Below are 25,352 nucleotides of genomic sequence, written 5' to 3'. Positions count from 1 at the left end.
CTATCCTTTGGGCCACAAATCCCTGCGCTAAATTTTTTGCTTACTGTCCCCTTAAGGCCATCAGTTTCCCGCGATGCCGTGAAAAGAGGCAAATTTACAAAATTTTTACGTGGAATTGTGTGCTAGCAGCCACACACTCTTTAGCTTTTTTTTTGATGATATTCTGTTTGTGGACATCAGTAGGGGATGTGATTAACTCAATGGTCTACATTTTCCTTGAGACGTAGAATCTGGAAGCAAACGAAGTCTTGCTGGTGCCTGTCGAATACAGCACAATTTTTTATTTTTTTGCTGCTCTAGGAGATTACCACAGCAAGCTCAGCCACTAGGCTCATGAGATAGGAGGAAAAGCCAACTTCTAAATGACCTTGAGCCACTGAGACGATGCGTGTGGTTTCTTCTCAATAGCATAAGTGTAAACTGCTCCAAAATATTTATACACTCTTAAAACCTAGAAACAGTAGCTCCTAAAGCTTCTGTTTGTTTCTTGCCAGGGATACAAGCACCTGGTCACTCATTAAAGCCAGCTGTAGCACGCTTTTTCAAGTTTTTAGGAAAGCAAATAAGGTTCCAACAAATGCAGGTCTGTTAGCAATTAAAGTAAAGGTTGCTAGTGGAAACCACCAATGCCGGCAATGTCTATATTTAATTTTTTGTCTTTTCTAGGTTATAAAAGCCTTGTTTTCAATTAAATTAGCTTTTTTGTCATTACAGTGCGGTAATCAACCAATGCAGGCCAACTTGAACTTATCCTCAGTGTCCCTAACAACATATATAACTCCTTCAGATGCTGTGTACGCATTTGTACACGCATCCAAATCCCCGTAAAAAGGCGCAAAGTGATTATATGTGGCCACTATAATAAAGTGACGAAATGTGCAAAATCAACCATGGAAACATTTCAATTTGGGTCATGCGAAATGGACACAAAAATTCTTCTCTAAGAAGGATGCCCGAGAAGCTCTAGTGCCCTACCAGAGCTTATGGAAGCTCTTTCCATGAGTGCACATTTTTTTCCGTTTGTTCTGCAAAGGTGAGCAATTTAAAAAATGCTTAAAATGGGCTGATTTGTTTACGTAACAATTGTTTACAAAGGAATTAGGCAACAACAGGGCAATCGAGACTGTAGAGCCAATATTGATTCACGATGCATGATTCACAATCCGGAAGGGTGGAAATTTTTTATCGCCAATCTTGGCGTGCTCCCAAGTAAAAGTTGAAAACTAAAATTTTCCCCCTTTTGGATAAATATTTTGCATCCGAAGGAGTTAACAAAAAAAAAAAATTTGATTTGATTTATTGGGGTTTAACGTCCAAAGTGACTCAGGCTATGAGGGACGCCGTAGTGAATGGCTTCGGAAATTTCGACCACCTGGGGTTCTTTAACGTGCACTGACATATCGCCCAGTACACGGGCCTCTAGAATTTCGCCTCCATCGAAATTCAGCCGCCGCAGCCGGGATCGAACCCGCGTCTTTCGGGCCAGCAAAAACAAACAAACAAAGCATTTCAAAGAATCGAGACTTTTCGCAGCGCTAGGCTTTCAGTACTGCCCGATCCGACTGTACACCAAATGGGGGCCCACCTGGAAGCAGCCGCAGATGGTCTCGACGATGCGGTCGATGAGCAGCTTGCCCGGCTCCATGGGGTCCGGCAGGTGTCCCGTCAGGTGGCCGTAGGCGATCAGCTTCTGGATGCAGTCCAGGGCCGTCATGACGATGCGTGGCGACTTGGACTGGCAGGCCAGCTCGAAGGGCAGCAGGTACCGCTCGGCCTCCAGCCCCGCCTGGCCCTTGGGCAGCGGCAGCGCCGACGACGTCTCCTGCAGCTGCTGGTCACTGCAAGCGCACACTCTCACGTTCTTTCCTGCTCTGCGTGGGCATTTTCACACTCTCTTCCTTTCACCCGTTTCCGCAAAAACCATAAGGGAGAGCGGCAATACAGGGTGAAAAGATGGGAAACAAATTCAGGGGGGCACTTTGGCTCTCTAAAGTGCTGCAAGGCGAAAGCCTTTCCTGGCGCACTGTTTGGCGGACTCCTTACGCCACCTGTCAGAGCAGACAACAACTATTTTTATTAGTTGTCCTCTGCTCCAAAAGGGGGCGTCAGGCATCCGTGGGTGACCTTATTACTTCGAATCCGCGCTCACTGATGTCATAACCATCTTGACCAACCGAAAAGCGTGACACCTCTGCTGACAACCTTCTGCCGACAACGATGAGGCACTGAAGGCTTTCGCCTTAAAAATGTCCGGTCTATCTGCTCAAGAAGGGGGAGCGCCAAAAGCTGTTTCCATGTCATACATGCCTTTGCTATACAGAACGCATCAGCATTAAGTAAGGTACCATGGTAGATAGTCTCACTAAGCTGCATTCAACCGCTACCACTGTTTCCAGTGGAAAAAAAAAAGAATTGTGACAATGCAAGTATGCTACTCTCAGTGGCACTCAGCTCTAACGAAAGCAACTGATCTCTGCACCAGCATGCTGATACAGGCAGCTGCAATATTAAAGGGAACACATCAACACATCATAAGCATTCGACCAATGATAACACCATATGTGTGGGTGGCAAGGTCTCAAGCATAAGTGACAATGCGTCTATTCCTTTTCTCTCTAAGTACTTTCTTTTCCTGCAGATAAGTAATATTCATGAGACATTTTCAACCCCAGTGCAGAAATAAAAGGATTATTTGACGCAAATAGACTATTTGCTCTCAAATAGCAGCTACCTGTACATGTTACCAAACACAATTAACAAGCACTCACTAAGTCAATTCCAGGAAAACGGGTTTGGAAAACAACTATTAGTAAGTCTCTGCAAACCTTCTCTAGATCTTTTGCGGCATGGGCGCACAAAGCGCTGTTGCATAGCTAAATTTAAAATAACAACTAGATAAAGTTTAACACAAATCTTCAAAAGTTCAACTTTTCTGAGTCGTCTGAAGGAGAGAAAGAGAGAGGAACATTTATTCTCCGACCCTTGTCCGAGCTGCCGTCTCCAGTTCGATCGTCTGGAGACAAAACTGTCTGGAGACTGTCGGGAGATAAAAATTTATGCGTACTGAGGAAATGGACATGCTAGGCACACTTAGTAATGACTCAAACATCCCAGAATTGTCCCTTGTTTCCAAAAGAAAACTATTAATTCAATCCAGGCAAAAAAAGGAAACACTCAAGGATCATGTTTGTTTTTCTACTACCTACTTCCATTCTGAGTGAGTATTCGAATAACAAAGGCCTCACAAAAAGTGCAAATGGCATTTCTGCATCTTTCAGCCACGTTCTACCCACGAGGGTAGAATTTAACCCTTTTTTTCACCCTTTGTGCAGCAATGGGACACATGTTCCACTTGCTTCAAATGCCGGGAAAAGGAAAATGGTGCACCTATACATATATATATATATACCATATTTTTTAATGCTTTAAACTAACAAACTATCAAACGAACCATGCAGCATCTTTTTACCTTTCACTAACAGGTCTCCTCGATCTTCCATCTGTCAACTGCTTCACAATACTTCTTGAAGCAATTTTTTAATTCTGATACAAGTTGTCTAATATGTCCAAAAGACTGAGGTAAGGATATGAGCCACATATTAGGTATTTTTACGAGGACATGCTACAGCTACGTACCCCTTTTTCTAACAAAGCCAGCAGTAGAAATGGCTTGAAACTCTTAGAGTCATTCCAAGTTAAATTTCACCATTTGTACACATGTGAGACATGAACACAGCTTGTGACTTATAAATGGTTAAACAATACATGCTACAATAAAATTCCAGAATGCAGTACTGTAACCTATTTGACACTGCCATACCAACATACACCAAGCAACAAAAGCACAAAAGCTACAGAAACAAACCAACAACTACACCTCTAACACATTTATAAGCACTTGCTTTCCCAATGCTGTTCACTTGACTCCACTCAAATATTGCTCCGAGGGGCTGCTGACAGACCCCATTTGAAAGCAGGTAACGCACAATAAACAATAAGCAGCTGATGGCGAAAGGCTCATTACGATTTTTGCATGCTGGCTTGCCTGCAGGCTACGCTTGTGCAACCTGCCAGAATGCATAAATGCACAAACGAAAGCAACACAAGGACAACCATCGTCTAAAAGATGCTGTCAGTGCTGGTTAGTAGACGGCATTTAACTAATACTGCTGCTTATGGCTACATAATCTTACGTTTCGAGCGAACCAATAAGAGATCGTAGCAAACTCAGTATGGGACAAGGCCATAACCCTGCTTTTATGTGAAATTTAAATGTGAATGAGGTACTGCAGTAGACAGAATAAAAAAATATTGTTGACTGTGGGGTTTGATCGTCCGTACCAATCTCCCGATAATGAAGAAACACTCCAAAGTAGGAGAAGGGAAAGCAATCACTATATTTGATTTATTGATTTACTGGGGTTTAACGTCCCAAAGCGACTCAGGCTATGAAGGACTACGTAGTGAAGGGATCTGGAAATTTCCACCACCTGGGGTTCTTTAACGTGCACTGACATCGCACAGCACACAGGCCTCTAGAATTTCGCAGCTGAGCTATAGTGGCTGAGTTGAGCAACCACTATAGCTCAGCTGATAGAGCAGTGCTTGATATATGTAGAGGTTGTAGGTTTAGTTCAGCCAAAGGTTTTTCTTTCACTTCCCGCAAATTCTTCTATCTAAATGATTACTCAATTAGCCTGCCTCTCTCTGCACAAGAAATAAAGATATATCGTGCTATGGCTCCCTTGGTTTCAAAAACAACTGGTTTCTTGTGTAATGTCGGCCACAAAAGTTTGTGGGATCTGCAATGAGTGGCGCAGCGAAGCAGTACTGCATTGCTACACCATCTGCCATCACAGAGCGTGATGTCGAGGCTCACGACACTGCCGTGACAGGTGGGCTGTGAGCCTCGACACCGTGCTTAATGACGGCAGATGGTGTAACAATGCAGTATTGCTTCGCTGCGCCACTCATCGCAGATACCACAAACTTTTGCAACCGACAGTACAGTCGACTCCTGATGATTCTAACTCAAAGAGGATTAAAATCTCATTTGAATTTTGCATGGTTCAAATCAAGTTGATGTATTTTTAATACACTCAATGATCAGACCAAAGTCACCAGTTCAAATAAACCAAAAGTTTAAATCAAGTTTATGTATTTTTAATACACTCCATAACCAGACCATCATCAGTTCAAATAAACCAAAAGTTTAAATCAAGTTTATGTATTTTTAATATACTCCATGACCAGACCAATGTCATCAGTTCAAGTAAACCAAAAGTTTAAATCAAGTAAGTTTTAATTATCGAGGTTCCATGGTACATATATATCCTAACAAACTCCTCACCTCGCCTATTCCTGTCAGCAAACTGTGTGGAAGACAAAGCTAAGTGGATGACAAAGTTCCAGCCCCATGCCAGCAAACAATTCTGCGAGTTTTTTTTTTTTTTCTCCCCAATGCAAATGACAGCAGCAACTAAGACTACCAACACTCATGCCATCTGTGGTGGTGCAGTGCAGGCAGCTTGGCAAGTGACCAGAGCAGTTCCTTTCACTGCGTCACAACTATCTCTCAGAAAATTGTAAATTCAAATAAATATTATTACTACTATTACCATTTTTATCACCACCAGGAGCCTGCCCAGCACAAAGCAGAAGCCGTACTGTGACAGAATAACTCAGCAACTGCACCACTCACATATGTGGTCTGAGAAGTTCTCGAATAGCACCAAAAAGAACTTTGAGAGAATTACACTCAAACAGTTTAACAGCTACAAAATGCTACATCTGTAGGTGCCAACTGGCACACCTCTATACCATTAAACTGCAAGAGCAGTTAAACTTTATCATTTTCTACCACTTGCTACAGGAATGAGGGACAGTAACATATGAACCATTGACTCATCAGAGTACCCAAAAACAACATTAGGGTACTATGGCGGGTTGGGTGTCAAGCATAGTACATAAAAAAGGAACAAAGATTAGCTTTAAGTACAATACTTCTCTTCCCTGAATTTAGATACATTCATTCATTCACTCAGGGCACACGCAACCCAAATGCAATGCCTTAAAAATGCAAGCTGCCAAACAGGCAACGTAAAAGCGACACAAAACAGAGCAAAAGAACACAGGCTCACATACCCAGGTGCTTGGTTCTTGATTTCATTCTTGATCTCTTCTGCAAGAAAGAAAAATGCACACTTCGGTCAGCGTGGTCACTAACCAAAGACAACAACGACCTGAACAATAGAAAGAATGCATTCAAAGGCTATCAATCAAAGTATATCTCAAAAATCTGCACTGAACTGCATGTGATAGCGCTCAGGAACAATATCCGTCAGGCTGGATGTAATGAATCCTTGTCCGGCCTGATACAGTATGCAATACCAGAGCAATGAAGTTATAAAACAATTGGTTGGTTGGTTTATTGGGGTTTAACGTCCCAAAGCAAATGAGGCTATGAGGGACGCCGTAGTAAAGGGCTTCGGAAATTTCGACCACCTGGGGTTCTTTAATGTGCACTGACATCGCACAGCACACGGGCCTCTAGAATTTCACCTTCATCGAAATTCGGCCACTGCGGCCGGGATCGAACCCACATCTTTCGGGCCAGCAGCCGAGCGCCGTAACCACTGAGCCACCGCGGTGGGGTTGTATAAAACAATACTAAACTTTGTAAAGGCAGGCTAGACTGCATGCTTGCTGCAGCTGTGTTTGATGATGGTGAACTGAGAGGGGTAACAGCAAATAAAGGTTGCTTGGGAAAGTAAATAAGTCATGTTAAATGCAGGTTTGTGAAACATGCATGACTGCATGTCAACTTATCAAGAGCTCCTGTTTTTCAAATCAGCTAGGAAATGGCAGACTAAGCATAAGGGGTTCAAATATTTGGGTTTTCCTTATCTGCGATGCATTTTCTCATCTTCTGGTAGTGTGCAAACATTAATTTTTGGTATGAAATAAGTACAATTTTCCTCCAAATGCGTTTGCTTTTCAAGGTATGTTTTATTACGAGCGTAATAACACCCATGTCCCCCAAGCTGATAGCACAGTAAATGAAAGAAAATTAAAAATTATGATTAGAACAGCGGCAGCCGAGAGTTATGTAAACAACTCGCATGCCGCTCCTGTCCTCAGTGGTTCAACAACGCAATCACGGCAACTAGCTAGTATTGACAAAGACAGATGTATATTTCTGATTAAATAATAATGTAACATTACACATATTATGGCCGTTTCTTATCTGGCTGAAAATATGTTGTTACTAAAAGCCTTCAAGCTAGCTAGATGTCACTACCGCATACATGACAGTAGAGTGACCTTTTATAAAAAGAGTACGGCACAACATTCCACACAAAACAAGTCCAAGTTAGCAACCCTTTTAAATGCAATCAGTAACGAAATAGAGAACAAAAAAATTGAAACGACTCAATGTCTCGAGGGCGGCTTGACTGCTTAGCGGCGAAGTATGGCGATGACAACCGACAACACAAATCGGCACAACTCGCCGTTCACAAAACGCTTTCGATAACTTAACAGGAAAAATATAACGTCAGAGTGAACAGAGGGCACACGAAACACAGGAGCGAACTGTCAAGGTAACGCAAACAGCATTCCGACACGCGGATACCCACGTGAACGAAACTTTCGGTCACCAAGTCTGAAGCAACTACGTGTAATATGACACGAACACTCAAGAGGGACAAGCAGCGACAATCAGTCGTCGCAACGGCGCGGGGACCTTGCGGGGAAAATATAAACATCAATACTGAATAGAGCTCCAGATGGTTCCAGCGCGTCGAGCAAATAACAACGAAAAGAAAATGGGCACGGTCCGAAAAGCTGCGCATATCACGAATTCAATCAGATTCCGTGCGTTAATTGCAGCGCCCGGCTATAGCGCTTGACACAGAAACACTCTAGCCGATCGTTTAGCGTAATTAAAACCGTTAACGTAAGTGTTCCCACCCTGAACGCAACTTCAAAAACGAAAACTACGAGAGATCGAAACACCTGCTCACGGATCACGTACCGTTCTCCACTGAAGCAATGCAAACCCACACACAGGGAAACTTACCAAGCTGGGACGACACGACGCGGTTCCAACAAGAGCGTAAACAACGGTGCGTAAAGCATAAAGAAGCAAAAATAACAAGCCACGCAGCGACGAAACGGGCAGATTTAGGAGTGCACTTACCGAGAGCAAGCTCACAGGCTTTCCTCAGTTGTGAGTGATAGGATCGCTTGATCTCCCGATCGTTTAGTATCTTCTCCAGAGCACGGGTGATAAACATTTCGCCTGTGTTCGAACCTGTGCGCATTCTCTCCGTTACCTGATTGACATCGTTCGCACACTGACAACGCTAGAATCGGCGCGCCGCAACGAGATTCTGAAGTTGGCCTAGCAGTCACCCCAAACACCAGCCGCACGACGCCATGCTGAAACCGAAAGGTGACGTCAAATTTCGGCCGCCGATGTCGTCACCGCCGTTTAGTAAATGCCACTCCACGTCGTCCGAAACTGAAACACGCAAATAATTTAAGATTAACCGATTACGCTTGAGTGCAGACGTATCCACTTCAGCAAATACAATTTTACATCACACCAGACGTCGAGGACCTCAAACTAACGCTACTAGAATACTGCACTAACGCGATGCTGCTAGCAATTTGGGGAAACGTTATCGAGTAAATACGGTCAGATTAAAAAAACTGCTTGATTAAAGCCACTTATTTACCATACGTGCATGACCAGCACCTACGATCATTATAAAACGCATGCGTCGATGCTTCAACGATTGCAAAGAAGAAAAAAACAGGAAAGACGGTTAGTTGATGATGATACGATTTGGCAGTGAAGCCTACCTGCTGTTTCTATTTTGCGCGCCCAATTTAAAACATGGCGCTGCCGAAAAACGAAACTTCACATTACAAACAATGGGACATATGAAACTTTCGGCATTTTTTTTATTTCTTGCCACGGGGAAACAAAACGAACATTGTGCTGTGTTTGGGAGCAGCACTGCCGTACTCCTAGATTGCGTTCCTGTTCCTGCCTTAAGAAAAAACTGTGGTCTACTCTGGACTAGGCCTGAGGCAGTGCTTGCTACAATGGTTTTGCATCCACAATCTTGAACCAGTATCCACACTCGCAGCGCTTTGGGTCCCCTCGGTGCAGCCACATCCAGTTGATGTGCGTCTGATCCTCTTCGCCTGAAAAGGAGAAAAAGAAAGTGGCAGAGTTTAGCTATATTAACACATACGTGAAATAAAAAGCCCCGTAGAAAAAATTCAGGGGGCACTTTGGCTCTCTAAAGTGCTGCAAGGCGAAAGCCTTTCCTGGCGCACTGTTTGGCATTGACTGCGAGACTGTGCTGTACTAGTGCTTTATTTGACTACACACTTTGACTGCTTCTTTAGCACGACTCTCTCTCTGCTTTGAAGAGTTCGGTTGTATTCATCACTCTGGGGTGGTATTCTCCCGGTGTCGCCTTTTGCGACATGTCGCAGTCGCACTTCGCTGATTGGCTCGAGCCGCGGTGACGGCGGCGTGACAACACGGATCCGCCTTCCTGCTACGTCGTCTTGACGTCGCCCCAATTTACTACGCTTAGTCGAACAACGGAATGCGCTGAAGCGATTCGCGCGGGCGACGGGCTACCGTTAGCGTACGAACGCAATCGGCAGTTGCGGCTTTTGCGCCCTTGGCGTGAAAACATGGCGACGTCCTTCCAAGCGAGAGCCGCCCGCTTCAGCCAATTCAGCAGTCCTTGCGATTCCGGTCGGCATGTTTACCGGCAACTACTGGTGTTGTTACTTTTCGCTATGACTTACCTTGCTTCGACGATAAAGTTTAAGCTGCAATTCAGCCTAGTTTTTTAGATACGCTCTCGATTCTGGAGCGCGCAAGCCTAATGGCACCTCCAGCTACACTGCTACCGTCTGCAAATGCCCGAAACGCAGCCGAAACCTAGCACAACCATCCGGAACGAAAGAAAAATAGATTTGGAGCTTTTTCGCGGTGTTTTATAGACTTAAATGAAGTAAAGCGAGTTTATATTAAATTTGCAAATGTTTTTTTGAACATTAGACGTCATGTGATGGCAAATATTCTTGCTATAAAAGATACGAAACTACTGCTGCTAGTGGATCAGCAGTGGTAAATTGTCGCTTCTCGGAGTGAATGAATGCACCGCAGACGAAAGTGCCGGCGGCTTTTTCCGTTTCTTCGAGCATCTGTAAGCACTTTTTTAGGCCCCGCCCATATGCGACATGTCGCAAAAGGCGACACCGGCAGAATACCACCCCTGTTCGCAGTAATGAGGTATGTAATGTGGTCACCCATGGACACCTTACGCCCCCTGTCGGAGCGGAGGACAACTATTTTATTAGTTGTCGTCTGCTCCAAAAGGGGGCGTCAGGCATTCGTGGGTGACCTCATTACTTCGAATCAGCGCACTCTGATGTCATGACCATTTTTACCATGCGAAAAGCGTGACACCTCTGCTGAAAACCTTCTGTCGACAACGACGAGGCACTAAAGGCTTTTTCCTTAAAAACTGCACCTTATACGTTAATGCAAGTGCTTACAGAAGCCGACCTTATTTTAACCACAGCACCCAATTTCCCAATACATCAATATGCAAGGGACATCATGTGGAGTATCTGCAACAGCAGCATTTTATTCAGTTCTCACTTAGTAAAACTAACAAGGAGTTTTACAAATAATGTAAGCTCGAAAAAAGTCTGAAATTCTCTGTAGACACTTCGAATGAAGGAATTAAGAGTGCTTCCAGTTTAGTGTTACCACCAGATCACCCACAGTTCTGTTCAGGGCTGAACATAGTATCTGTAATGTAGACAGCCACGGACACGACCATGGGGCAGTGCTTTGGTGGTGTATATGGTGTGCGAATGATTGTGATTCAAGCTAGCACTCTGTGAGGTGTGTGTAGTATACATGCGTCTTACTGTAGCACTGGTTTTGAATAAAGACACAACATACTCATGCTGAAGTTACTTTCCAAGTTAAGATCGGGCCCGTAAAGCTGTGCAAGAGCACTTCTTTCCAGGCAGTAAGCAGGGCATGTAAAAATATCAGAACTTCATTTCTTTAAGTGTTAAAAGAAACAGGTCAAGGGTCAATGATTCAATGTAAATTTGCCAAAATCACCAGTGAAGATTCCTCACAAAAGGTCCCGTTTATTACACACCAAGAGGTAAACGACGAGGCTACTTACAAATGCAGCCAATCATTCGCTTCTCTAAGTGGGATGGGATCAGGTTTGGGTTGTCCTTGGTGCCAGGACCCCTCTTGAATACCTTCATGTCGAATGGATCCTGCACAAGCCAATACGAGAGAGCAGGCGGTAAGCACACAACACACTGCTAATAAAGCTTGTTTATTTGGCTTCACAGGACTACAAGAATTGACTTTCCAGCTGGTATTTAGGGGAAAATAGGGCTTTCAGGAACTATTTCGAGCTTTGTTTACATGGGCAGTTATGTTTTGCAAAGGAAAATTAAAATAGGTCCAAGATCCAAATGACTGCCTTAAAAAATACTTCGGTTATGCATTCATTCTCCTATTATGCCCAATAAATTTGTAAACATAAATTGCCGCATGAAAATTGCCCATGCATGGTAAAAAAAAACATACCCTAAGTGCATTTCGTTTCTCATGCTGTTTCAGTTGCTATAGCCAAATGGTGACTATAATGTGAAGTTAAGACTTCCAGGCCATGAGGCATAAAATAAATATTAGTCATTTGTTCAATCATTACCAGGCCTGGCCCCCCAAGACACAATGACACAAGAGATGGAGTTAATTACTACAATTAACCAGATTATGTATAGCAGTTCTTTAATTCCTCAAGTGACCTGGAGTCCAGTTTGACTCCGTAGTAGCCATTTAGCTACTGAAACTGAAACCGTACGAGATAATAATTTCAATTATTAGTTATTTACTGTGCATAGGCGAAATGCATACGGTGATCAAGCTGTACTAATGCATTGTGCACCGTTCCAAAAGAGAAAAGCAGCCTAAACTTTTGTACCTGCACTTCTTTAATGTTAGAAATAATTTACCAAAACTACGTTCTGCCTGGGTTAGCCAAACACAAAAAGCACAAATGCAATTGTTTGCGATTCCCAGAAATTAGCGTTCAGATATATTTATGTGCAGAGCTCAGATATATATAAACATTCAAACCCCATCTCAAACATCAACTCATGATGGCTGAAAATGGTTGTTAGGCACTACACCTTTCTTGCTCCTAGGAATCAAAACGGACTAGATGGCAGAAAGCTTTTCATTAAGGCCATAGAGTTTCTTACTATTACCTAGAGGGAAAGCTGGCGGCGCTGCACTTCAGCCACCATGGATGCTCAAAGCATCATGGGGCGGTGAGCTACTTGTTGCGGAAAAGTCGTAGTTTTTCAGGAACACGGAGCGTCATTACTAAGATGTTTCATTCCAAAAACGCTGTCCGTGTGTGCGCAGACGACTTTCCCGCGAACGCAGTGTGCAAAAGCCATAGTAGTGAAAACGCGACGACACACGACGCCAATAAAACGTTTTACTCTCCCGAAATGCCATTAAAAAACCTCTTAAGGTATCTAAGCAACAACATTTTTTTTTAAAACATATTTGCTTTTAAAAGTGCACCTGTTAATTACGCAATATTAGTTTTTTTAGTGTTCATCACTTGGCCAATAGGAAAGCTAGTCATCTCTTATTTTGGGCAAACTTTGCACTTAAATGCTTTTCTGCTCGTTTGTTGCAATCATTAGACAAGATATTGAATGTTAGGACATTCGTAGTTATCTAACAGCTTTATTTTTCTATTATTTTTTGGCCAAAAGTTGTAGTTCTGCAGTCGGTAGCTCACCGCCCCATGATGCTTTGAGCGCCCATGGTGGCTGAAGTGGCCTCGAGGGGTCTCCATACAAACTCCCATAGAGGGGTCGCCAGCTTTCTCTCTAGGTAATTGTAAGAAACTCTACGATCAAGGTGAGCTACCTCCCTTAACACAGCCAGCACCATTATTGCTGAATAATCCAGGGACTACTCTACACTCGTCCAGTTAAACGAACAAGCTAGGTATACAGTTTGGGCTTACAAACACTTGAAGCATATAACACCTGTTCAGGACAAAATTTGTATCAACCACATTTTATCACCCCATTCCCCTCAACAAACAAAGAGGGGCGAGGGGCATAATCTTATTCTGCGCTGCCACATGTAGAGAGGTGAGCAGGCTTGTCTAACGCGCTGGAGCAGCTTGCCGAGGGTCAGATAACGTGACATCTTACCGCAACTGTTTTGTTGCGGACACTGCGCTTTTAATATTCCTGTAGCTTTGCCGCAGTGCTTGAGTGCAAGGATTACCAATGATAACTACTACCTGCTTTAGAAATTCGCACTACTGTTCCACCGACCACAGCTTGAGCGCCCTAGACAAGCCTGCTCATGTACGTATACTTCTTTGCACACAGTCAGATACTGCTACTTCCATCACGTCACTTGTAGTATTTTGAGCATAACCCATTCCTGCTTATGATAAGGGGTTTCTGTTCGCAAGCTTGTACCAAAAGCAGCTGTTAATTTAAGAACAAATGCAGAGTTGATGTTTCACCTTAGAAGCACAAATTACAGCCAAACATGCATTCTGTCATGCACTAATGATAGTGCAGACTTTTTCACGTGAACATAACAGTAAAGCGGCAGTGGCCTGAGCACCGTACTGCTGAAGCAATCTCGGCACCCGGAACATTCCGACAAATATGGAACGCACATCATTTCCAGCTGCATGGGCTAGGAGTTCCTGTTTCTCTCGTCCGGTGGCGTAGTCCATGCCAGGGTACAGACCTGGAAGAAAATGACCAGGTTATGTGTGAAGTTCCGGGGAAGGAATATGCTGGCACGTTTACTGTTTCACTTATCGGTGATAACACCAACGAATCATTCATAGAGGAAGATCTGTGCAATCGATTTCCGACGCCCCCTAAACTAACGACTGTGCTCGTCGCGTTACCAACAGCAGCGGACCATTACTAAAAGCCTTGCTCTTACTAGCAACTTTAACTTCGGCCACGGACCAAGTTAACTGCCGCCTAAACTTGCTCACTCAAAGCCGTGCCTCGATATCGGATGCCACGAAGCGCTACGCGAAGTGTAACAACGATAACTATCTCGCATTTGGCCTGCCACTGCAAGCTTCAGTACTGCGCGTTCAAACGATTGCAATCAGTGGTGCCAGCAGACGGTTTCGCATCAATGAAGTTGCTTCAAACATCAATAAAAGCCGGCAACACTTCGTCTGAAGTAGACCAGCGGCGTGTTTTGGAGCTGCCTAAACCCCGCCCCTGGGCAGGCTCAGCACTCAAATCGCGTGCATACGGTCTTAAACACTCCAGATTAGAATGCAGCTAGACAATCAGGTGAAGAATAGATGGGCTTTTGAAATAAATAGTCACATGCAGTAGTTTCCGATGCGTGCGGCTAGGCTTAGCCGGTGTCCGACACACGGCACGGAGACCCCGATTCTCGCTAAGGAGAAAGTAAAGAAAGCGCAGAGCAACAGAGTAGCAGCGATCGGGCTTACGTGGTTTTTCCTCGGATTTGTACCGCACTGCATTGACGCAAATTGTCTGTCGTGCACCTCGCAGCAGTGACCTTCCTAGCACAACGGTAGCAGCCATCCTTGCCTCCGTGAAGTTCACCGTGTGCGATGCTTGAAGGAGAACACAGGCTCGCAGAAACTGCAAAATATAGTTGCTAACTATTAACGTTGTGAACTTTACTTTAAAATAATAAAGTTTTATTTTTATAGACACTTTAGCTTGAAAAGTTATTTTAGTTTAATAAAGTTTTTTTTCACAAAATTTAGTTTATGCGAGTCTTTGTTTCTGTCAATGGCGGCCACCAGCGATTGATTGTAGCTTATTGACTTTCGTAGGTCCTGCATCAAAATCGATTCTTCCCTGTCGGTATCCTATAAATTACCGGCATCATGGACAACCACATGGCGCAAAAAACTTGGGAGATGAGCAACAATGTTGAGACAGTGCAGAGTGTCGACGATCTGTACAAGTACAACAAGAAACAACAACAGGACATCCTCACAGCCAAGCCGTGGGAGAAAGAGTATGACTCTTGTTACTTTGCAACGTCTGGTGCGCCTCATGCGTTGCGATTTCTGTCTTTCAACAACTAAAACTCTGTTCTGAAATGTGTTAAGGCAGCAAATGAGGCATTAAGGCTGCTGCGGGAAATTCTAAGAGCAGGTTTAGCTTGCTTGTTTGGAACCTAACATAGGGTTGGAACTTTGTACTCGGTGGTTTCGAATTCTTTTAACACTGCATTCAAGCACATGCGAAGCTAGCATGGTGCACAGAGTTACTTTAACACTCGCGTGCGCTCTGTCGAACACTGGAGCTTAGGGAACAGCGCTTCCTTTACAAGCTCTTAGCGCACTCTTGGTTGTAAAAGCTTTTAGCTCAAAATGACTAAGAAAGGACGAGGACAGAACACAGACACAAAGGAGCGCTTACTGTTACAACTTAACACAACTTAAAAAAAGTGGCCAACAAATACGACATTCCAATTGTTTTTTCAGCGCCCTGCAAGCTGAAAAGCCTATGCCCTAGAGTGAATGGTGAGCAGAGAAATAAGGGTTGCCTAACGAAGCACCAATTCAGATATGTTGGTTGCAATGTTGGAATCGTCTATGAGATACCCCTCAGTTGTGGAAGAGTGTATATTGGCCAATCTGGACGTTGTTTGAATAAGCGCTTGCGGGAACACGAAAGATGCCTTGAGCAGGGGACCGGGACAAACTTGGCTGTTCATTGTAGATCCTGTGATCGGGCAGGGACATGCGTGCCATTGCTAAAACATACACGGGTTATCGGAAGAGGCAATGATGAGGCCTCTCGGGTGTTGACAGAGGCGTTCCACATCAGGAAGAAGGGATCTGTGTGTGTCAGCAGCCCCTCGGTGAAGTTGTACTCTAACGAGTACAAGTTTTAGATTGGATTATCTTACAAGATGTGTCATCGACAGCGTCGCCTGGCGTGTGCGTAAGTACGCAGAAAAAAAAAAGCGCTCCTTTGTGTCTGTGTTCTGTCCCCGTCCTTTCTTAGTCGTTTTGCGCTAAAAGCTTTTACATTACCAAGATGAACCAACTCGCCCAGCAGAACGTGTTACTGCACTCTTGGTTGCTTCTGGAAAACTAATCGGTGCCTTGAAAGGAGTGACATTCTAACTCAGAGTTTCATTGTACAACATTGTACTTTATAGGATAGCATAGTATTGTAATTTGTGCAGCGAAGGTCATGTGCATTGGGAGCTGCTTGAGCGCCGATCCTTTGACCATCCTTCGCAGCCCGCACTACTTCAAAGACATGAAGGTGTCCGCCCTGGCCCTTTTGAAGATGGTCATGCACGCACGTTCTGGGGGAACGCTGGAGGTCATGGGGCTGCTCCTTGGAAAAGTGAGTTGTTCAAGCGAGACAAGTCTCTTGGCGAAGTCCTGCTCGCTCGGCCATTGTGTTTAGGGACCACTTTGGTCTTGCAGTGGCATGAGGTACATCGACACGCATTTTGCCAATATCTCAGCTGTGATCCTGTGTGAAGGCTTTTCACTCAGTGATAAAGGCTATAGGGGAACATGACATGAAAGTTGAAGTGCACAAACAGATGAGGACGGTGAAAAAATACAGGTGACACACAAGCACTGGTGTGTCACTTCTCTTTATTCACCGTTCTCAACTGGTGAACTTTCATGTCATGTCATACCAACAGGCCCAAACTGCAACGTTAGGGAGCTACAGAGAAAATGAAATTTCGTATTTTTTTTTTATAGTTCGGAAGAACCTGATTAATGCTGCACACAGTGAAATCTGTGCTGAAAGTAGCAAACCGGGGGTACCAGGTTACCAGAGTTGCCCAACCAGTGAGATTGACCAACTGCACGACAAATTTTAACTTGCCACTGCTGCTACATAGGCTTCTGGCAGCTCAGTCCCTGAATAAAATTCATAGTGGCAAGGAGCATAAACTACCAATTAGTCAAAGCTCTGCATGATATGTGGGCGAGGAAGCTTATCCATACTTGCAGCACATTTGGGCCCAGAATACATCTCAAAGTTTCTCATTCAGGTTGATGGTTCACTAAGAGCTTCTGTGGGCATGGTTCGCACAGTACCCTCAGGCATGCACAGTGACCCCTGTGAAATTGATTCATTTGTGCTTCACTGAGTTAATTTGGTTTTTTTGGTTTTAAATGAGCCGTGCAAATGATTTTCTTGTGTTTGCCGACAGGTGGACGCCAACACAATGATTGTGATGGATTCATTTGCTCTGCCTGTGGAAGGAACGGAGACGCGGGTGAACGCCCAGGCTCAGGCGTACGAGTACATGGCGGAATACACTGAGAATGCAAAGACGGTCGGCCGGCTGGAAAATGTGGTGGGCTGGTACCACTCGCACCCGGGCTATGGCTGCTGGTTGTCGGGCATCGACGTCAGCACCCAGATGCTCAACCAGCAGTTCCAAGAACCCTTTGTTGCCATTGTGGTGAGTGGCTGGTGTGCGTAAAGCATTATGTGCTACAAACTTCATGGTTTTTGATGAACCGAATGTCAGTAGTAGAGTGGCTATGTCCAAAGTCCTGTTGGAATGTGTGGCTATCAACTTCAAAAAGTTCAAGCATGTCAGGGGCCTCGAATCACAAGCAGATAGGTATTAGGTTTAAGAAAAGTAACACTTTCTCACTAGCCCAAGAAAGAAAATTTCTGTGGAGAAACGCCACTGGCACAAAGCATTGCATTTTTAGACACAACAGTGTCCCCTTACATTTAAATAATCCCCTGCCTTAAAATATAAGACTTTGTGAAGCTGCAATTGATCATTTGGACTACAACACTCTGATATTCACGCTTTTATTAACTTCTTTATTGTTAAAGCTGATTTCATGAATATTTCTGTAAATTGAAGCTCAGATACTGGAATTACAAACTGTTTCATATGTCAGCTAAGTAATCTTATGCTGTAATGCTTTGGAGCTGACTCAAGTCAGCATTTCATATGGAGAGCATTTTGATTACCCAGTTGCTATTAGGCATCAAATTTGCTTTTATGTGCGATTCTTAAATGTTCATTCAAGTGTTATTTTAAGTTTTACATGACTGCATAAAATAGCTGCTAGTTTAACTTTTCGGTGCATGTTTTATGCGTGTGCCTGCAAATGTGTAGGTACTTGTTTTCAAATCAGTGCTGGGGGCTAGTGTTTAAATCTTAAGGAACTTGTCTTCTTACTTTCTCATTCCTTACCATTCATCTATGCAGATTGACCCTGTGAGGACTATCTCAGCTGGAAAGGTGAACTTGGGTGCCTTCAGGACATACCCAAAGGTATCACGAGTCTTCTTTTGCTTTTGCATGTTTGTATGTGGGCACATTGTTTAGGAATATTACTGTATTACCCTATTCTACCATCCCCCTTCTAATCTGCACCCAATCTTCGTTATGTTCATGAGGACACAAAATGCAAAAACGCAGGAAACACTAATCAGACAGCAAAGTAATAGTTGGTTCGAAGATCTCTAACGAAGTGTCAACTACAGACGCAGAAAAGCTTAACTGCCATATTGTGATATCAATGACACTGGGCCTATTTGTACCGTGGTTTTGGTTTTGGGTTCTGTTGTAACAAGCACACAGTTTCATAGCTGAATTTTTGAGGAAGAAGGTGCCTGTTAAGATAGGCTAAATATGGTAAAAGGCCTGGAGCAGTCAGCAAAAGGGCCTTATAATTGCTCTCTCTGCATCAGCAGCAGAATGCAGATGTTTTTTAGAGAAGTCTAGCAGCATAACATGTCTTGGAAAGTGCCAAGCCCTGCATACTGCAAATTATTTAGCACCTGCTTTATTTTACAGTGCTAAACCGAGCTGGTCGGTTCATGTGTATCTGATGCAGCTTGGAAATTGAACAGAAGCCTCAAATAGAGATGACATGAACATGCAGCTTATATTTAACTGCATTATATATTGAACTTATGCTGTAACATGAATAGCTGTCGAAATTGCTTGTTTGCAAATATGCATATACGGTTGGTTTGGTTTATGGGGTTTAACGTCCCAAAGCGACTGAGGCTATGAGAGACGCCGTAGTGAAGGGCTCCGGAAATTTCGACCACCTGGGGTTCTTTAACATGCACTGACATCGCACACTACACGGGCCTCTAGAATTTCTCCTCCAAAGAAATTCCAGCCACCGCGGCCGGGATCGAACCCGCGTCTTTTGGGACAGCAGCCGAGCACCATAGCCACTGAGCCACCGCGGCGGCAAATATGCATATACATATTCTCAGCCATCATATATGCAAGAACTTGTACCGAGCAATTGATGCCCCTTTTGTGTGCATGTTCATTCATTCTGACCGTGAGTACTTTTTCTTAAATCTAACCACATGCAAAGCAACATGGATTAGTGCTAAAGTGGAAGACTGGATTGATTTTGACTGCTTTCGGTGTTTTGATAGGGTTGCAGTCTTGACATGCAATCTGCCTTCATCCAAATCCAATCACTGCAGCTGCGGCGAACCTGCAAACTCAGCAACAGAATGCTATGTTCACTCGTTTATTGCAGCTTGCATTAGATGCATTCAAAATCACACTCGATGTGTTTGTTTTGTTGCCCTTTCCCGAAGCTCGCTTCACTGGACACTTTCTGTGTGCTCTTGTTGCAGGGCTACAAGCCCCCAGACGAGGGCCCCGCTGAGTACCAGACCATCCCCCTGAACAAGATTGAGGACTTTGGGGTGCATTGCAAGCAGTACTACTCCCTCGAGGTCTCCTACTTCAAGTCCTCGCTTGACCGCAGGCTCCTGGACTCTCTGTGGAACAAGTACTGGGTCAACACACTCAGTTCCTCCAGCCTGCTCACGGCAAGTTGCCCTACCCTTTCCGGTTGCACTCTGTCTTTGGGCATGAGACACACAAGGGAAGCTCTTGAGTGGAATTTGAACAGAGGTTCTTAAATTTTTTTTTTAGCTTTGGGGAACCCCACGGTTTTTCAAGAGGTGCTAAGGAGCTACACATTTTTCGCCAAAGTTCTGGGGCCTTGGACACAACCTTCCTCACAAAGGAAAGTGGTGAAAGCACTCCTGAGAATCTTATGGGACTCGGGGTTGTATTCCCGTCTATAATCTTTAAGTTTTTAGTACGCGCCCTCTGTCCCCTTGACATAGTGGTCGATGGACACTTGAAAAACTCATTTCATTGCCGCTCTTTTTCCTTTTTTCCCGTTTGTTCCCCTCCCCAAGTGTAGGGTAGCCTACTGGGCATCGACTGGTTAACCTCCCTGCTTTTTCATCCATTTCTCTCTCTCTCTCTTTTCGCCCTTATGCCTTCCTACGCTAACATTTGTGCAAAAAAGTGCGTGCTCTACGGCCAGTCAAAAAGGGATCAGTTCAATTAGATATTGACTGTCTATTATAAGCATAACCAGTATGGTTAGTCTACAAATAAAGCGAGTAAGAGGAACTGTGGGGGGCGAGGTATGCGTGCATTTAGCTCTTAGGGGAGCCCAAAAAAGCTCTCCAAAGAATCTGAGGACTTCGTGGAACGCATTTTGAAAACCTCTTGATAAAGGAAATTGAGGGACACTTCATGGTGGAATCCACTGACTCTCCCAGGGACTGTCAAAGTAGGACAGAAGAAAGGAATTGTGAGGATGTGGAACTGGTAGCTAGCAGAGCAGGAATTGAACGTGTTCTGTGTTTCAGTAGTCTTAGCAGCTCCACAGCAAAAATGCTTAGTGTAGCATAGGTAACTTTCCTCATGCATCTTTAAACTGTGTTAGCCCAGGTACTGGAAAACTTCTTTGCACAGCACCAGAAGTGTCAAGCGTTCAGCTGCCATTAGAAGTTTATGAAAAGCGAGTTTGTCAAAGGAATTTGATTCGTTTGCTAAGACACTTTGCTTCGGATTTATTGGTGCACCATGTAATTTGCACAGCCACAATTACGCTGGCTCTATCTATTCCGGGATGCATAGAAATACAGCTGTGAAATTAAATATTTTCTCTATATATTGCCTTCCTTAAACTTTTAACAATGGGTTTAGTCGTTTCAAAGCATTTCAGTCTTACCATACTCACTCACACAATGAATGAGCTCCTCTTTTTTTCTTGAAAATTGAAGAAAATCAAGAAGTGCAATGTACAGTGGACTGTCATTAATGCAAATGTCGGTTATTTGAATTGATGGTTCAACACCATCAACAGCAGTTGTATTGATAAGGTTTCCTTTATTCCAGCTTCACATACTTCAAATTTTTGGTCCCCTCAGAGTTTGAACTATCAAAGGTCAACTGTATCTGCCCATCATTGTCGTGCAACAGACCTGTACAGGAAGAAGAAGCCAAAGAGTTACACGGACAAGCTCGTCTTAAATTTTTCATATTTGAGCTTCTTTATGTCATCATCATCATCAGCCTTACTACGCCCACTGCAGGGCAAAGGCCTCTCCCATGTCTCTCCAATTAACCCTGTCCTTCGCCAGGGTTAATTACTGTCTGTACTGTAATTGGGTCTGTAATGTGCACCTAATATCCCAGCATAAAGTTCTACATTAACAGACCAGTGTTTCCCAAATGGCTCAGCATACTCTAGTCAGAGGTGACATTCTGTTATGCATCAGTCATCTTGTCTATCTTTTTGTACCTCTAGGTACCTTTAGAAGTCCGTGGTCTTTCTTTCCTTTCATGTAATTCACTGTGCAGAACGCCGACTACACAACGGGGCAGGTTTTCGACCTGTCGGACAAACTGGAGCAGTCTGAATCTCAGCTTGGTCGGGGCGGCTTTGTCCTGGGCCTAGACCCCCACGAGAAGCGAACTGAGGACAAACTTGCCAAGGCTACACGGGACAGCTGCAAGACGACCATAGAGGTCATCCATGGCCTCATGTCCCAAGTGATCAAGGACAGGCTCTTCAACCAAGTGAACATCAGTGGCAGCCAGGAGCAACAGTGATGCACACTCTGTGCTTGCCATTTCAGGGATGCTTTTTCCTGGTGTTTATCTCCGACTCCCTAGGTGTTTTTTCCTTTTTTGTCTGCTCAGCTCTGCACAGTGGTGCTTTCGGAGAACTGGCGTGAGTACTCACTGTGTACGGTGACTGCCGTGTTGCCTTGATGTTTCATTTCCAATAAATTTCATTTCCGCAATGACCCCTAATATTTGTCACTGAAGTTACATGCAGTGGCAGCCGGGCTGTGACTTTTTTTCAGTTATTTATAGAATCTCAGGTAATCTCTGAAGATCTGAACATAGTTGTGGAGCATGCCTGGTGCTCCAAAAGCTAGGGAACACCAGGCATGCTGCAGCTTGTGTATAGTTCCAGCAGCAAAATGTGGCTTGGGGACTTTTCACAATGGTGATAAATTATTGTTACCGTACTATCAGGCACAAAAGCAATTGACCCAACCTCCAAGTTCCAAACTGCACGTCATGCGGGTGCCACCTGACAACGCACTCCTTGTTTCGGGAATGGCGCTCGGCGCCTTGTCTCGACACCTAGTATTTTATCGTACAGCAGAGTACCGTACAGGTACAGTCAAGCCAGAATGAAATGCAAGCACACATATGCCGAACTTTTCTGCTTTACAACCGTATAGTCTTTTGCAACCAATTTAAAACCGCGCACTTTGTTAGGCCCTTCACTCATGAACGTGAATAAGGCTAGTTTTGTACTGCAGCGAAAAGCACACTGGCAAAAGGTAAAACAAAATGTGTCTGCGTTCGTTCTTTCACCACATACATAATATTGTCACTGTCATCGTATCGTTATTTGCGCACACATAATCGTGCTCTGAGCAAGTCTGCCACAAACCTGTTCCAACCTGCTTGTCTCACCCTTTCCTGGTTGCACACTCCCCACTTTTTCTGTTTTGAATTCTCTTGCTGTGGTCACGTAATCTTGTGGCGTCATCACTTTCTCGACCATCATCGACTTCAGCGACATAGGCAGGTCGTGAAACCACATGTGAAGTCTAATGCTGTTTGATCTTAGCAGATGGATGGATGTTAGGATTAGCCCTTTGAGACGTAGGGGTGTCATGCATCACCATGCGTGGTATTTTTTTCTTTTTTTTTCAATATCTGTAACCGGTCTGTCAAATTTAACAGTACTATTATACTTCTAAATTTGCCACTCTTCTTTAAATTAGCCAATTTTTAATTTTAAACATGTATGCTTATATCAGCGCCTTGTTTTTGAGCAACCAGTCTTCTAATTGCTCCAGTTTCAAGATGAACATAGCAACAGAGCGCCCTCAACAGTCAAAAAGCCAACAAATGTTGACTCATAGGTCCATAGGACCCCACTGTCTGTGAAGGGCTGTAGTTCAGTAGGTTTTACCCTCACCACCTATCCGCTCTGCTTTGCTTTGACGCCACTGTGCATGATAGTCGTCTAATAATAAAAAAAAATTGGGCTGTATGCAAAGTGCTGTAGATGTGCATGGGAGCAGCGGAGAAAAGCCTTGCATTGTCTCGGCACTTATTGCATGTTTAAAAATAAGTAGTGATCTATTATGACCTACGCAATTCCTTCAAAATGGCTGGACAAGAAAAAAGAAATGGGCGATCAATGTGATTGATGTGGGGGGAAATGCGTCAGCATGTGGACTCCAATTTGTGAGCAGTTTGTGTTGACAAACTGAATTCATTCACAGCAGGGATAATTTGTTTCACTTTGGAAAATTATTTGCATGTTTCTACATCTTCGCAATACAAATTCTAATTTCTAATCCAATCACAATTCTTCCATTTCTAATTTATTTCCAATTCTTACAGTTCCGATTTTTTGAATTCCATTTCTTTGGCAGTTCTTTGTCTTTCTACCCCCCCCCCCCCCCCCCCCCCCCTCCCCCCCGAGCCACAGCACGTCTGGGCACACTGCACTTCCTCCTTTGTGACATCATGGAACCTCCCCCTCACTTCACTTTTCTCCGCTGTAATGCGGAGAGACAGACATTCGGGTTTTGTTCTCATGGCTGTTTCCACGCATTCAAATGAAATAATGTGGCTGAAATGTACAGTTCTCTTTGTTCACATTACTGGTCATGATTGTGAACTCGCATTGGCACAGTGTTTTGAGTGAGAACGGTCAAGGCCTTGTGGAAGGTGTTTTTTATAAAGGGCAGTTTATTGATTCCTCCCCCACGTGCCAGCCAGATGCCACGACATCCTTGTACTCTACTGGCTCTCACCTCTAGGTCGGCTGCAACAATGCCAGAGGGCGAGACGCACACACATATATCAGCCAAGGACACAGAGGGTCAATGGAGACACAAACACAAGCCAATTAATATTATATGTATAAATGTGCCTATGAAGGCCACAGTTGCTGGAAATTTTTTCAGAGTACAGCTCTCCTTTCCTCCACGCTGCCAGATTTGTGAAGAATATGGGCAAAAAAAAATTGATGTAAACTACAGCTGGAGCATCGTTCTTGTCCAACAGGAGAGCAAGGACATTGGGAAGGAGCAGCTATACTGCACAGTATAGTACATGACAAGTCCATGCTAACGCTGCAAAAGATAGGTGGCAGCAGCCAGATTCGAGGGAAGGCAGGGTGTCGCAACTCCCACTTTCCTGATATCTGCTTTTGATAGCGTTCTGAGCTTGTGCTGGCAAGACTATGTAAACTTGCTTGTCCTTCGAGTAAACCTCAGTTGTAAGTGCGCACACTGTTGTGCCTGAACCCTGATCCCGCTGGCCTGTCTGGGAACCAGAGCTGTGCGCCCGCCGTCGCGCAAAGCAGGCACGGACTCGCCGCCATGGCACGGCGTCATCCTGGCTGGCCGGCGCAGACCCTTCCTCCTCCTCCTTGTCACTAGCGTCGGATCGAGCCAACCCGGAGCGTCGGATCGAGAGGTGGCCTGTGGCGTGACCTTATCGGAGCAGAGGAACGGCGGGTGCAGAGGAACGCAACGGTCACCGGCGGCTATAAGAGGAGAGCCGCACTGAGACGCGGTAGGAGACGGGCAGCAGACACGCCATCGTGCCAGAGATACGCTCTCCGCAGGGCCTCGTCCAAGCCCGTTGTGCTCATGGCCCTTGTACATACCTTGTAAAAAGCCTTGTAAATATTGTATATAAACGTCAGTTCAATTACCGTCGCATCGACTGTTCTTCGCTCAGGTCTGCTCGAGAGAGGCAGCAGACGTTCAAGTCAACAGTGGTGACTAGGGTGAGATGCCCCAAAGTCCCAACAGTGGTGGCAGCGGTGGGATGCCTAAATCCCAACAGTGGTGGCAGCGGTGGGATGTCGCGT

The 25,352-nt window shown here is 44.5% G+C and overlaps 3 protein-coding genes across 3 annotated transcripts in view; 1 reads left to right on the top strand and 2 right to left on the bottom strand.

Moving 5' to 3' along the window:
* The window catches only part of Sec71 (ADP ribosylation factor guanine nucleotide exchange factor Sec71), a 67,124-nt gene extending 58,659 nt beyond the window's left edge, over window positions 1–8,465 (bottom strand). The window contains exons 1-3 of the mRNA XM_089552689.1: window positions 8,201–8,465; window positions 6,145–6,181; window positions 1,586–1,838 (exon numbers count right to left, since the gene is read on the bottom strand). Coding sequence (XP_089408815.1) covers window positions 1,586–1,838; window positions 6,145–6,181; window positions 8,201–8,324 — 414 coding nt within the window. The 5' untranslated portion in view covers window positions 8,325–8,465. The remainder of the gene's footprint in view (window positions 1–1,585; window positions 1,839–6,144; window positions 6,182–8,200) is intronic.
* A 487-nt stretch (window positions 8,466–8,952) lies between these two features.
* On the bottom strand, window positions 8,953–14,745 carry LOC149336176 (cytochrome c oxidase subunit 5B, mitochondrial-like). The gene is made up of 4 exons (XM_089552688.1): window positions 14,610–14,745; window positions 13,800–13,873; window positions 11,244–11,343; window positions 8,953–9,216 (listed from the first exon to the last, which is right to left on the bottom strand). Exons 1-4 carry the CDS (start codon window positions 14,704–14,706, stop codon window positions 9,110–9,112), a joined length of 378 nt encoding a protein of 125 aa, XP_089408814.1. The 5' UTR covers window positions 14,707–14,745; the 3' UTR covers window positions 8,953–9,109.
* A 167-nt stretch (window positions 14,746–14,912) lies between these two features.
* CSN5 (COP9 signalosome subunit 5) lies at window positions 14,913–22,242 on the top strand. The gene is made up of 6 exons (XM_089552687.1): window positions 14,913–15,151; window positions 16,392–16,500; window positions 17,330–17,584; window positions 18,356–18,421; window positions 19,759–19,956; window positions 21,794–22,242. Exons 1-6 carry the CDS (start codon window positions 15,018–15,020, stop codon window positions 22,043–22,045), a joined length of 1,014 nt encoding a protein of 337 aa, XP_089408813.1. The 5' UTR covers window positions 14,913–15,017; the 3' UTR covers window positions 22,046–22,242.
* Window positions 22,243–25,352: the final 3,110 nt, after the last annotated feature.

The sequence above is a fragment of the Amblyomma mixtum genome, chromosome 7, assembly GCF_055824585.1.
Source record: "Amblyomma mixtum isolate Tamu chromosome 7, ASM5582458v1, whole genome shotgun sequence".
Classification (NCBI taxonomy): domain Eukaryota; kingdom Metazoa; phylum Arthropoda; class Arachnida; order Ixodida; family Ixodidae; genus Amblyomma; species Amblyomma mixtum.
The sequence above is the reverse complement of the archived record's forward strand: the minus strand, read 5'-3'. Positions and strand labels throughout refer to the sequence as shown.